This window comes from Apium graveolens, chromosome 6, assembly GCF_009905375.1.
Source record: "Apium graveolens cultivar Ventura chromosome 6, ASM990537v1, whole genome shotgun sequence".
Lineage (NCBI taxonomy): Eukaryota > Viridiplantae > Streptophyta > Magnoliopsida > Apiales > Apiaceae > Apium > Apium graveolens.
The window spans coordinates 127,947,218-127,962,479 of record NC_133652.1 but is presented as its reverse complement, the minus strand read 5'-3'; the positions used below and the strand labels follow the sequence as shown (position 1 = coordinate 127,962,479).

The 15,262-nt window shown below is 37.3% G+C and overlaps 1 protein-coding gene and 1 non-coding gene across 2 annotated transcripts in view; both read right to left on the bottom strand.

Annotated features, from left to right (window-relative positions):
* Positions 1–13,562, bottom strand: part of LOC141665436 (uncharacterized) — a 55,353-nt gene extending 41,791 nt beyond the window's left edge. The window contains exons 1-4 of the mRNA XM_074471420.1: positions 10,955–13,562; positions 10,592–10,867; positions 2,952–3,821; positions 2,369–2,700 (exon numbers count right to left, since the gene is read on the bottom strand). Coding sequence (XP_074327521.1) covers positions 2,369–2,700; positions 2,952–3,821; positions 10,592–10,867; positions 10,955–13,562 — 4,086 coding nt within the window. The remainder of the gene's footprint in view (positions 1–2,368; positions 2,701–2,951; positions 3,822–10,591; positions 10,868–10,954) is intronic.
* Positions 5,815–5,921, bottom strand: LOC141669969 (small nucleolar RNA R71). Its single transcript, XR_012554223.1, has one exon. It is a non-coding gene; the product is annotated as a small nucleolar RNA R71 (small nucleolar RNA).
* Positions 13,563–15,262: the final 1,700 nt, after the last annotated feature.

Sequence of the window (15,262 nt, the reverse complement as noted above, 5' to 3'; positions counted from 1 at the left end):
AATTTTAACGGTTTTAACTTTTTGTGAAGTCATTATGAATTTTTGAATAAATAAAAATTCAAGGAGTGAAAGAAATACAAAAGTCTAGGATCTTGATTTGTTCGTTAATCAGAAGGCTCTGATACCAATTGTTAGGTCCCAATATGTTTGTAGAAGGGGGGTTTGAATACAAACTATCCGTTTAATCGAATAAAATGCAGAATAAAAAGGTGAAACAAAATTCAAGTTAAATAAAACTTTTATTAAACTTGAAAGGTGTTACAACAACGGTATCTGTTACAAGGGATTAATCTCAAATCAATTATTACAAATCTAGAATAAATTCGACATGAACTTTTTCTATTATTGCAATAAAAAGATCAAATGCTAAATGCGATTTGAGATTAAGTTCTAGGGATTTTGATCCGCTAGATTGTTACACAAGAACAAGATAAATAATTCTAGTGGTTTGGATTTAACTTTACAATCTAGAATTTTGATCTTGAATAAAGCAGATGAAAAATGAAATGTTTTGCTTTTGTTTCTGCTGTGCTCTTGACTTGGTTTTTTTGGATGATGATCAGAAAAAATGTCTTCTACTTCTTTTATCAAAACAGCCGAATGGAAATGAACTGCAATGACAATCTCTTGGCTCAGCAAGACAATCGGTAGAACTATCTTTAGAGCTAGCAAGACAATCAGAATGAACTAGCAAGACTTTCGGTATGACTATCAATTGTCATACTGATTGTCATAGTAGTTCAAATCATATTGTCTTACTGAATTAATAATAGATTTTAATCTAATAAAAATTCTGAAAACCCTTAATATTAATTCTGAATTAATTAATTAATTAATTCAATTAATCAATAAATTAATCTTTGCAGATATAATTTATTTTCTTAATTAAATTATATGACTTAATTAATTAATAGAGAATTAATACTAATCTTGAGCAGCAACCATTCTTCTGAATATCTTCTGAAAATCACTGAAAATAATGAATCAATTCCACCACTTCAATGTTGACACTCGATGTACTGTCTGGTTCATGAGTGACTAACTTCCGTGACGTTTCTTCATGCCTTGACCTTGATACTCTTGATTTTCTTCAGACTAAATCCTTGTAATTAATTGATACCCTGACGAGATCTCTGTCACTTGATTAAATCCACAATCTTGATTTATATCAATGAGACTTGATCAATTTCTTGAGCTTCTTCCAGTGAATTAAGTAATCAAGTCTGTAGATGAATAATGCTTCTTAATCCTTTGACATATGTTACTCTGTGAGATCTCTCTGACGATAGATCCACTATTTACTTATTACATTCTTAATTGAGTTGAGTTAAATCCTCGAATAAATAAATAGGCTATGACATATGCCTTTCAGATATGTTGAAAATATTTGAATTTTACATAATTATTAGAATAAATTTAAAATTATATGAGTTGTGAACGGAATGTTGTGTTAGTGGAGAAAATAATATTGATTAACAATTTTGTAATAAAAATATATTACATAATTTAAGAAAATTTAAAAAATAAGCCTTTGGCATTTTTTATAAGCAAGACTCTGACATTTTTTAGAATACAATGAAAATTATATGAGCTGTGGACGAATTTAAGTGTTTGCGGGGAAAAAATATAATTTCTATAAATCAATAAAAAAAATTTATTGTATCACTAAATAATTTAAAACTAATTTAATTTAATTTAATTACGTAATAAGTCAAATGAGATATGTTGAAAATATTTGAATTTTGCATAATTCTTAGAATAAATTTTAAGTTAAATGAGTTGTGGACGGAATGTTGTGTTAGCGGAGAAAAAAATAGTGATTACTAATCTTATAATTATAATATATTACATCATTTTTGAATATAATACGTAAATTTTTACAACTTTAAAAGTTAAGACTTTAGTATTTTTTAAAGTAAGACTTTGGTATTTTTTATAATATAGTTAAAATTATATGAGTTGTGGACGAATTTTTGTGTTAGCGGATAAAAAAAATATTTCCATAATTTTATAATGAAAATATTGTACTACTTCGTTTCACTTTTCATATCTATAAACAATAAACGAGGACAGATGCACGAAAAATAACCAATGCAGTTAGTTAAATATAATAATATATTTAAATGTTAAACGAGGACATATACATATAAAACGGAAGCAATTCGTTAAATTTAACAAAATTTTATTTTTCTTTCTTAATTAGGTTCGTAAAATAATTTAATATACTTATATTAATTTAATAAATCTGGAAAAAAATATCGTAAAAAATTAAGAAAATAATAAATTTGTTCAGGTATCCAGCATATACACAATGGTATTAAAGTATGAATGCGAAGTGATATGGAAAATAATTGCAAATAAATCTTACCAGATCAATCCCATCACCTTGCAAGTCTGCACTATTTACGCTAATACGGTAAGCTTCAGTTTTATTCAGGAAACCATCACAAACTAACATAGCAACAGATTTCTGAAACTGAATGTTTCCATAGACAACCATGAATTCTTCGTCTTTCCATTTCGGGTTATTTAACATCCACTCATTTGGTTCTATCGTCAGGTAGTTTATCTCAATTGACGCTTCCTTATATATCTTGACATTAAAGACCTCATCTCCATTATAATCAAATAAAACAAGATTATATATCGCAATTCCATAAAACTCCATAAAGCAAGTAAGACCACATATTTTTCCAATTTCTGAATCATATCGAGCACGTCATTTATGTGTTTTAACGTTAAACTATAATATCAATTTATTTTTTTTTGAATAAAATCGAACTTGCATTAAATTATCAAATCCAGATCCAAAGCATGAACAAGAAAATTAGGTGGAGTGACATACCACTCCCCTACTTCTGACATAGAACAAGTAGCTTATGCGAGCACATGAGCTACATTATTCGCAGATCGATAAGCAAAACTAAATAGCACTGGACTTATGTGCTTACTTAACTCAATACAATCTGTCACAATAGTATCAAACAATGATCTCCCTGTGCTTCCATTGCATGTATCAGCCAAAACATACGAATCTGTTTCGAACACACACTGTTTATAACCTCGTGTCGTGACCCACGAGAGAGCTTCTTTCATTGCAATCGCCTCAGCCTCACGGGGTTTCCAAGCACCTGGTATCCTCAAAGCACGAGCTGCAACAAAACCTCCTCGATCATCCCGGATCACAACTGCAACTCCAATACTTCCATTCATAAATACTGTTGCATCCACGTTAATTTTTAACCAGCCATTCAAAGGTAAAGACCAAACACGATCCCCAGTTTCTCCTCTAATTCGCCTGCTTTCTTCCCTCGCTTGTGCTTCTGTCCACTCTTGCAATAAACAACTAGCCGTATTTTTAACACCAAATACAGTCCCATTTGCACGATCCCAAATCCATCTGTTTCTCCTATACCATAGACTCCAGCATAGCATAGCCACCTCCACACATTGCTCTCTGGAACCTTGCTGAAATACCCGTTCAAAAACTGCTTTTGGGCTCTCATGTTCAACACAGTACACCAGCATATCTAATCCCACTGCACGCCACAATGTCTTTGCAAATTCACACATAAACATTACATGTATGCTTGTTTCAGCTGCACGATGACACCATGGACATGTAGCTTCAACATTCACATATCTCATGAATAATGCTGCATTAGTAGGTAAGCAATCCTTACAGAATCTCCAGATCAAGTGTGTCACTTTACTGGGTAGCTTCAACGCCCAGATCTTTTTCCACATTCTTGTATAATCATCTGTACATTCCCCTTGCATAGCTCTATAACAGCTCTTGACCGTAAAATCTCCTTTATCCTCTGATAAGTGGCATTTTATACCACTTAGAACGTCTTAAAATGGCTTAAATTGGTGTCTTGAAATCAAGTATTTTGTGTATTTGATGCGTTTTTCTAGTGTTCATGCATTTCAGGGTATTAGTTGCATTTCGGGGAAGGAATCATCAAGAATAAGCCTTGGCATGTGTTCACCATTGCGAGAGGAAAGGAACGGGCAGATTACGGCGAAGAAACGGAGCAAACTTGGATTTTTTCCAGTGGAGGCCTGCGCGCCCGCGCAGCTATGCTGAGCGGCCGCGCAGCAACCTGCGCGCCCACGTAGCTATGCTGAGCGGCCGCGCAGGGTCGGGAATTTTGCTGAATTATTTTAGACTTCTACTTCTGTTTGGCTTCCAACTTCTATGTAATCTGAGTTTTATGGGACTATTATATAAGTAGATTTGAGACGTTTTCACAGGGGGGATATTAAGAAGAAGAAGATTATGTTTTACGCAAGAAGCGAAGGAGATACCAAGGAGAAGACCTAGAAGCACAGAACAACTCTGAAAAAGAAGATCTTGTTTTCAACTTGTGATTCTTTAAATTAGTTGTAACTTTGGATGCTCGTTTTTGTTCTTGTTGAACCTAGATCTCGTTTATTCGTACTTTGATTATTATTTAGTTTATTAAGACCTTGTTTATACCATGCTTTCATTGGAACCCATGGTGACGATGAGTTCGATTATGGGCTAATCGTTGTCATGGGATTCTAGCGGATTTACTTATGGATTTCAATAATTAATTGTTTCGATATCTTGGTGTGTGGTGATTATATGATATCCTAGTATGGTTGTGCTTATTCGTCTTATGTGCGTAGCTAACATATAAGATAGCGTGTTAATCTCTATTGAAGCGACAGTGAATTTAGAGGTTTAGAACTTGCCATGCTAGCATAGGTTCATGTACGTGTATGCATGATTCGTAGGTAACTCTAACCGTTTTACTTGCCCTATATAATCAAGATAGATAACTTGTTCTTAAACCGTTATGTTGTCAAATTCTATAGACATATAGGGTCTCAATATAATTGGTGCCTATTCAGCTTCTATCTCTTTTGTGGATGTCTGGTAGAATGGTATTCGTGCAACGAAAGTTGGCGTTTATCAGTTTCGTGTTATCTGATTAGTTTCATCACCATCACATGCTAAGGTTAAAAACAATAAGGCTATTGAATGAAGTATTTAATGAAGTTAGGATCCCATGTTTATCATATATATTAATTTAACCTCAATTCTCTTAGTTAATGTTATTTAGTATAATCTCTTAGTTTAATAAAAACCCAATTTGTTATTTGTCTTAGCATTGAGCGATAACCATACATTGTTGCATAGGTGCATAAATTGAACTTAACCTAAACCAGTCTCTGTGGGAACGAATCTGATTTATATCTTATACTACTTGCGAACGCGTATACTTGCGTGAATATTAGCGCGTGTTTTCGCCCTAACAAGTTTTTGGCGCCGCTGCCGGGGACTCGGTGTTAATTTTTAGTTTATGTGCTTGTCATCAGTGGTCGTTAAAGTTCACTGACTCGGATTCTTTTACTTTCACGGTTTATTTGTTTGTGTTTCAGGTACTCATTACAATGGGAGATCCAGCAGCACGAACGAAAGTCTTGATGGATTTTTCTCAACCCAAGATCAATGACATTCAATCTAGCATTGTCCGGCCAGCTATCACAGCTAATACCTTTGAGATCAAGCCTGGCATAATTCAATGGGTACAGACTTCAGTCCAGTTTGGGGGTTCTCCAACGGAAGATCCCAATACACACATTAGGGATTTCATTGCAATATGCGACACCTTCAAGTTCAACGGTGTTTCTGAAGATGCTGTGAAGCTGAGACTGTTCCCATTCTCTCTGAAGGACCAGGCTAAGAGCTGGTTACACTCTCTACCAGCTGGTTCGATTACTACTTGGGAAGATCTTGCTCAGACGTTTCTTACTAAATTCTTCCCTATGGCGAAGAGAGCTGCACTCAGGAATGTTATTACTCAATTTGCGCAGCAAACGGGAGAATCGCTAAGTGAAGCTTGGGAGCGCTACAAGGAGATGCTTAGGAAGTGTCTTCATCATGGAATTCCTGATTGGATGATCATCACTTGTTTTTACAATGGGTTGGGAGCACAGTCCAGACCCATGCTCGATGCAGCATCAGGCGGAGCATTATGGGCAAAGAGCTATAAGGAAGCTTATGATCTAATTGAACTGATGGCTGCTAATGAATACTAGTATCCAACCCAGAGATATTCACAGGGCAAGGTAGCAGGAGTTCTTGAAGTGGATACAGCTACGGCTATCACTGCTCAACTAAAGGCGTTGTCTATGAAGATCGATTCTCTGGCTAACTATGGTGTTAAGCAGATAATTAGTGTTTGTGAGCTGTGTGCAGGTCCGCATGCGACAGAACAATGCGCTATATCTAGCGACTCAGCTCAGTTTGTGAGCAACTTTCAGAGATCGCAACAACCAGTTCCAGACACTTATCATCCTGACAACTGGAATCATCCTAACTTCAGCGGGAGCAACAATCAGAATGTGATGCAACAGCCATTCCAGCCGTTTGGAAATAAGCTGTTCAACTCTCTTGGTTTTCAGCAACAACTCCAACTTCAACAACAAACTAATGATGCAGGTCTATCTTCGAATGAAAAATCTGAATTGGAGGAGTTGAGGCTTATGTGCAAAAACCAGGCTCTTATATGCCAAAGCCAGGCTGTTTCTATCCAGAATCTGGAGAACCAAATAGGGCAAATTGCTAATGCCTTATTGAATCGACCACCAGGAATGCTTCCTAGTGATACAGAAGCCAATCCAGGAAAGAGGGAAGTTGAAGAACATGTGAACGCCATCACCTTAAGGTCTGGAAAGGTCGCAAGCCCCCAAACAGCAAGACGAAGAGCCTGAAAAATCTCAAGATTCAGAAAATGCAGTTGTGGCTGAAGAAGATGTGTAGAAGGGAGTAGAGGTGGAACCAAGGAAGACTACTGTGGAACACACTCCTCCTGAGGGTAATACAGGGGAGAAGCAGATCTATCCTCCACCTCCTTTTCCTAAAAGGCTGCAGAAGAAAAAGCTGGATAAGCAGTTTGAGAAGTTTCTGGAGGTGTTCAAGAAACTTCATATCAACATACCTTTCGCTGAAGCTCTTGAACAGATGCCTAGCTATGCGAGGTTTATGAAAGGTATTCTCTCTCGGAAAGTGAAGCTCGATGACTTAGAGACCGTTGCTCTAACGGAGGAATGCAGTGTTGTGCTGCAACAGAAGTTGCCTCCGAAGCTTATAGATCCTGGAAGCTTCACTATTCCTTGCACCATCGGAAACTTGTCGTTCGACAAGTGTTTATGTGATTTAGGAGCTAGCATCAATCTGATGCCCTTATCTATCTTCAAGAAGCTTGGTCTGCCTGAGCCGAAACCAACATACATGTCATTGCAACTAGCTGACCGTTCCATCGCTTATCCACGAGGTATAGTGGAGGATGTCTTGGTCAAGGTGGATAAACTCTTCTTCCCTGCTGACTTTGTAATTCTTGATTTTGAGGAAGATAAGAAGATTCCCATTATCTTGGGAAGACCATTCTTGGCTACAGGCCGAACTATGATCGATGTGCAAAAAGGAGAGCTTACGATGAAGGTTCATGATCAGAAGGTCACTTTCAATGTGTTCAAGGAAATAAAAGTACCCACATCTAAAGAGGAGTGCTTTAAAGTAGAGCAAATTCAGGTTTTGAATGCACCTCTGTGGAAGAGGAAGTTGGATGTGCCATTCGATTCTCTTGGGTTAGCAGAGCTGAAAATTTCTCAGGATCGTCTCGAGTCATCTATTGAACATGCTCCTACACTTGAGCTCAACCCACTAACAAATCACTTCAGTTATTCATTCTTAGGTGCACCCCCTGACAAGGGGTTGGGATATATCTTTGATGATGTAGAGGGTAGCCGAACGGATCCTCCAGTGCCTATAGAGGGTTCTTCTCATGTGCAGCAGGTAGTTGATAGGACTGGTGTTGGTGACGAGCAGTACAGGCGAGTAATTAGGCGTATGAAGGCCATGCACGACATTCACCGTCAGTTTGCTGCAGATTTGACACATGCTTTCGGTACTGTTGTTCGAGACACTGGTGGCGAGGTTGATTGGCCACCTGATCCTCCACCCGACGAGGGTGAATCTCCCGCTAATTAGGTATGCCTGAAATCCTTATTATTGCCTTCAATGAGGACATTGAAAATTTTAAGTATGGGGGTGGTAGTTAAGGAACATTGTGTGTGTGTCATTTAGTTGCATATTCATGATAGTTTAGTTCATATAGTTGCATAATTTATGCCATATAGTTTTTTTTTATGAATGTCATGTAGCTCATGCATTTACCATGATCCCTTTTGCAATGATGTATCGACTGAATTGTGATATTGATGTGAGTGTAGTGATAGCATTAAAGTGATATTAAGTTGTGTAGGTTGATATGCATGCTAGAAACAATTGTAAGTCCACTAAGTCTTAGAGAATGTGAAAGGGCTAGATTGTGTTATGATTTGGTTGTTTTCAAGGTCAATCTACTTATTATGCTTAGAATTCGATTATAGGTTCTTAGTGATAAAGATATGAAAAAGAAAAATTTTGGAGAAAAAAATATGGAAGTTGTTGCTAGTTGTGGCTAGGCGTCAAATGGCTAGTAGCCAGCTCGCGTATGTTGCGAGTAGTCTAGGGTTGAGCAAGATGGAGCGAAACGCACTTGCTCAGAAATTAAAAAAAAAATTAAAAAAAAAAAAAAATTTGGCATAATTGATCAAGAGTGGGCTCTTTGGTATTCGAGTTATTAAGTTCTTAGGGGACTTTGTGCCTAGCGACCTAAGGCTTTTAGAGTCTGGGATCCGCTAACCTAACGCTCGTTACATGGATATCATTGTATAAGTCTTTTGTGGACCTCACTCATTGCACGGTCAAATAAGCATTTGAGTTGTAAATAAAAAGCACGATTCCGTAGTATGCTCCAGAGTTCTTGTAGTGTTGTATATCACTTTGTGCCTGGAATTTTTATTCTTTGTATAATCGTAGGATTGCCTTGAGGATAGTCTAGTCATAGTAATTGGTCTAGTTCCGAAGCATATCTGTTAAGCATTTGCACACACCACGTTTCTGGCTGTATGTCCGTTTGCATGAGTTTATTGATCTTTAGTTGTCTAACTGCATTCGTTGAGATGTGGCAATTTGTTTGATTAATTGTAGTAAGGGGGATCGCTGTATTTTTATATAGATTGTATTCATTCATATTTTTATTTGTTTTTGAGTCTGTGACGCTTGAGGGCAAGCATCGATTTAAGTTTGGGGGTGTGATGAGTGGCATTTTATACCACTTAGAACGTCTTAAAATGGCTTAAATTGGTGTCTTGAAATCAAGTATTTTGTGTATTTGATGCGTTTTTCTAGTGTTCATGCATTTCAGGGTATTAGTTGCATTTCGGGGAAGGAATCATCAAGAATAAGCCTTGGCATGTGTTCACCATTGCGAGAGGAAAGGAACGGGCAGATTACGGCGAAGAAACGGAGCAAACTTGGATTTTTTCCCAGTGGAGGCCTGCGCGCCCGCGCAGCTATTCCAACTTCTATGTAATCTGAGTTTTATGGGACTATTATATAAGTAGATTTGAGACGTTTTCACAGGGGGGATATTAAGAAGAAGAAGATTGTGTTTTACGCAAGAAGCGAAGGGGATACCAAGGAGAAGACCTAGAAGCACAGAACAACTCCGAAAAAGAAGATCTTGTTTTCAACTTGTGATTCTTTAAATTAGTTGTAACTTTGGATGCTCGTTTTCGTTCTTGTTGAACCTAGATCTCGTTTATTCGTACTTTGATTATTATTTAGTTTATTAAGACCTTGTTTATACCATGCTTTCATTGGAACCCATGGTGACGATGAGTTCGATTATGGGCTAATCGTTGTCATGGGATTCTAGCGGATTTACTTATGGATTTCAATAATTAATTGTTTTGATATCTTGGTGTGTGGTGATTGTATGATATCCTAGTATGGTTGTGCTTATTCGTCTTATGTGCGTAGCTAACATATAAGATAGCGTGTTAATCTCTATTGAAGCGACAGTGAATATAGAGGTTTAGAACTTGCCATGCTAGCATAGGTTCATGTACGTGTATGCATGATTCGTAGGTAACTCTAACCGTTTTACTTGCCCAATGTAATCAAGATAGATAACTTGTTCTTAAACCGTTATGTTGTCAAATTCTATAGACATATAGGGTCTCAATATAATTGGTGCCTATTCAGCTTCTATCTCTTTTGTGGATGTCTGGTAGAATGGTATTCGTGCAACGAAAGTTGGCGTTTATCAGTTTCGTGTTATCTGATTAGTGTCATCACCATCACATGCTAAGGTTAAAAATAATAAGGCTATTGAATGAAGTATTTAATGAAGTTAGGATCCCATGTTTATCATATATATTAATTTAACCTCAATTCTCTTAGTTAATGTTATTTAGTATAATCTCTTAGTTTAATAAAAACCCAATTTGTTATTTGTCTTAGCATTGAGCGATAACCATACATTGTTGCATAGGTGCATAAATTGAACTTAACCTAAACCAGTCTTTGTGGGAACGAATCTGATTTATATCTTATACTACTTGCGAACGCGTATACTTGCGTGAATATTAGCGCGTGTTTTCGCCCTAACATCCTCCAATAACCAATACCAGGAATCTGCAGAAATATTCATGGACAGAGGAATACGCATGATTAGCTCACAGTCTCTAGTTTCCAACAAGTCTGTTATAACTTCAACATCCCAATTCCTCCCATCATCTGTCATTAAATTGCTAACCTTTGCATTACTCAACTGTTCATACATAGTCGTTCTAACATATCCATTTACCACATCTGGCAACCAAGGATCATGCCAAACCAAAGTATTCTCTCCATTACCAACTCTTCGCCGAGCTCCAGTTTTAACTAGTTCCAGTGAAGCAAAGATTCCCCGCCACACATAGCTAGGATTATTGCCCAACTCTGCATCCAGTAATCCTATTTTAGGATAGTACCTAGCTTTCAGGACTGCACTGATTAATGGATTTGCCTCTGTTAGAAGACGTCAACCCTGTTTAGCCAACATTGCCATATTAAATTTTTTCAGCTCTTTCAATCCCAAACAACCAAACTCCTTTGGCACACACAACTGTTTCCATGTAATCCATTTTATCCCTCTTCCCGCAGCACCATTACCCCATAAAAACGCATTCATTTTCCTTTCACTCTCATCACAAATCGAATCAGGTATTAGAAATAAACTCATCCAAAAATTCGGAGTAACTTGTGCTGCTGTTTTAACCAAAGTCAATTTCCCAGCCTTCGATAAATCCTTATTACTCCATGCTTGTAACTTGCTTTGAATCTTATCACTTATGAAGCCAAAAACCTCCTTTTTACTTCTCCCCACATACATTGGCATTCCTAAATACTTCCCAGGTCTTTCTTTTTCATTCACTCCCAAAATCACACAAATTCTCGTTCTCTCCATGTCACAAGTATTAGGGCTAAAAACTATATCAGATTTCCCAAAATTTATCATCTGACCTGATATTTTTTCATACTTCTGAAGAATACTCCACATATTCTGCGCTTCCGTTTGCTTGGCCTTGAAAAATAAATAACAGTCATATGTGAATAGTAAATGTGTTATGCTCGGAGCACCTCGCGCCACACGACAGCCATGTATCAATCTATTCTCTTCATATCTATTTAGTATCCCCGTCAACCCTTCAGCACAGATAATATACAAGTATGGGGATATCGGATCTCCCTGCCTAATCCCTCGTGATGGCCTCACATCCCCAAACACCTTACCATCCCTCAGAAAACTATATGAAACTGTTTTAACCAACTGCATGACTCGCACTATCCAGTTTTGAGGAAAGCCCATTCTGTTCATCATCAACTCAATATATCTCCACTCCAAACGATCGTATGCCTTAGAAATATCAATCTTCAAGGCTGCTACACCATCATTGCCTTGAATTTTCCTGTGGATATAGTGATTTATTTCGAAAGCAAGTAATGCATTATCCGTCAATAGTCGTCCCTCAATAAATGCAGACTGATTATTAGATATAATCGATCCAAGGCATGATTTCAATCTGTTAGCTAGTACTTTCGAAATGATACGCATGACAACATTACAGAGAGATATAGGTCGCAAGTCAGCAACCTGCTTTGGGCACTTCACCTTTGGAATTAAACACACCAAGGTTCTATTAACTTCATCTGGCAAACTTCCATGCTCAAAAAATTGTCTGCAAAACTCGAAGACATCTTTACAAACCACATTCCAATAAGTTTGAAAAAAACATGGATTCAACCCATCTACACCAGGGGATTTCTCAGGTTGCATAGCAAAAACTGCTTCCTTCACTTCCTCTTCCGTTAACTCTTGCATCAGCTCATCGCGTTGTTCATCCGTTATTTGGTTAAAACGAATACTATCTGACATTTGTTCTCCCTCATCCGACTCCAAAAAAATATTTTCAAAATACCTAGTAATAGTATTTTGAATCCCCTCCTCCGTATCTTGCCAATCACCATTCGCATCTTTTATTCTTTGAATTCTGTTATGCTTCTGCATTGTAGTTGTAAATTTGTGGAAAAAACGCGTGTTATTATCGCCATTTCTTAGCCAATATTGCTTAGCCCTTTGACTCCAAAACACCTCTTGTTTCTCTAGTAGCCTCAGATAGTTCCATCTTGCCTCATTATACAGACTCACACCACCCCTATCCCTTCGAGATTTCAACCGCTGCATCTCCTTTCGATAAAATGCTAACTTGGATTTCAAGTTTTTTATTAAACCTCCCCCCCATTCTTCTAATCTCTGACAGCACCTAGCCAACTTACTTAGTAAATCATGTTCTCCATCATTATGCCAACACTCATGCACTATGTTTCTGCACTCTTTTTCCTGCACCCACATGTTTTCAAAATGAAACCTGCGACCTTTAGGCATATACACTTTTCGGTTTAACTGCAAGCATAACGGCATATGATCAGATGTCGATACTTCATGTACTCGGACTTCTGCATTTGGGAATAACTCAGTCCATTCTTTATTTGCAAAGCCTCTATCCAAGCGTTCAACCACCCACTTATCCGTCCCCCTAAACCGTTCCCAAGTAAATTTATCACCTTTATAACCCAAGTCAATCAGTGCACAATCATTTATAGCTTCTGAAAAACCATTGAGTAAAGCACGAGGGTGATTATGTCCTCCCTCCTTTTCATCAGCTGTCATTAAATCATTAAAATCACCAATAATACACCACGGCAACAAAGAATCTCTCTCCAGCTGCCTTAGCATATCCCAAGCCTCAGTTCTTCTCCCTCGCTCTGGAAAACCATAATATCCCGTATATCTCCACATACCCAACTGCTCATGACTGACCTCGAAATCAATAAAATTTTGACTGTTATTTGTTACCTTAATGTTTCCTTCGTTCTTCCAAAATAAGGCCAAACCTCCACTATGGCCTCGTGCTTCTACAGCAAAACAACCGATAAAACCTAATTTATTTTTTATTTGTTCCACTCTATTCTTCTTGCACAAAGTTTCACTCAGAAAAATAAAGCTGGGCCTGTAGAAGTTATTTACTTCTTTGAGTAATCTGACTGCCCGTGGGTTGGCCAGCCCACGACAGTTCCACGCAATTAAACTCATAATCCTAGGCGGGCCTGGACTCCAGGACCCGCCACTTGCAAGTTTAAAGACCCATTCTTTTGATTTTCAACATTTAAATTATCTTGATAATCTTCCTGTAATTTCTCCACATTATCTTCCACTCTCTTTCTTTTTGAATCGCACACAACATTATCTCTTTCCATATTGTCCTCCCCTAAATCATCGCTTACAGTATCTGTCATATTGACCTGCATATTTACAGGCCTAAAATCTCGCCCTGTAACTGAAATTCCCCCTTATCCCCGTGATTTTCTTTAACAACTCCGTCCACCTCCATGAATCTCTCTTTCCCCTGTTCACCGTTCTGGACCACCGTTGACACTGCAGCTCTCTTATCCATCTTCGTCCACATACTACTGTCAGCCCCTGTATTTCTTAACCATCTCGCACCAGTATTCAGTTTCGCAGCATTTTTTGTTGGAGCACGAAGCCATACACCATAAGCTCGCTCAACAATCTTGTCAGGATTTGCATAAACAATACTGCAGTCTCGTTCTGAATGTCCCAGGATACCACAAACAAAACAAAACGTGCCCAGCCTTTCATACTTGAAATTAATCCAACTCCAGTTATCCCCTTCCCTTTTTATTTTCAACCTTCTTTTTAATGGCTTTTCCACATTAACCATCACTCTAATGCGTACGAAAGTCTTCCATACTCCATCTAGCGTGTTGGCATCCATGTGTATAAACTCCCCTATCGATACCCCAATACTCCTCAGTATATTCTCAGATAAAAAACCTTTTGGAATATCGTAAACTTGAACCCACATTGCCACAGAATGCAGTCGAACCGTGCTTGGATCCTCACCATCCACTAGTTGATGTAAAATGAGTGTAGCTTGTTCAAATGACCAAGGCCCTCCGTCAATAGCTTTTTGCATATCCATTTTATGAAAGAATACGAAAGAATATCTCATACCTCCAATATCATGAACCTCCATTCCTTCTCTTGGCCTCCATAGCGTAGTCATTACATTTTGCATAGCATGAAAGTTTATATTCTTTTCCGTTAGGAACCTACCAATGAGGACATAGGTTTGTTTCTGTTGCACTACTTCCGTGTTTGCCACAATGATTCCCCCTTCATCTTCTCCATCAATAACAAGACCTTCGTATAACTCCTCTAACGATTTCTCCTGTCTTGTCATTCGTAAAGATCCGTAAAATGATAATGATGGTGTATGAAATGATAATGATGGAATATGAGATGATAATGATGAAAGATTTTCTTCTACAGATGATTTGAAATAAGAGGCATATAAGAAACTGTCAATTTTGACAGAGAGAAAAAACTGTCATGATGACAGAGAGTAAGTTGACAACTATTTCACTTTTTATAATAATAATATCAATTTATATTTCAAAATAAACGGAACCTAAATAACTGTAATAAATAAATTAAATAAAACTAGAAGATAACCGTTTATGTTATAAAAATTACAAACTTCGAGAAAAAAATTCAAAATTGAAGAAATTTGAGCGCGCGTAGCGCGGGTAAAAAGTCCCTAGTTTATTATTAACAGGTATTAAGAAAAGTGAAAGTTTCTTAAAAACACAAAGAGATTCTTTGGCATTTCTGTTTAGCTTACAAGTTTATAAGATAAGTCAAACAGTATCTTACCTTTGTAATTTAACTTTCTTGTCTATTAAGAGAATTAGAAAAATCCAGTTCTCTTG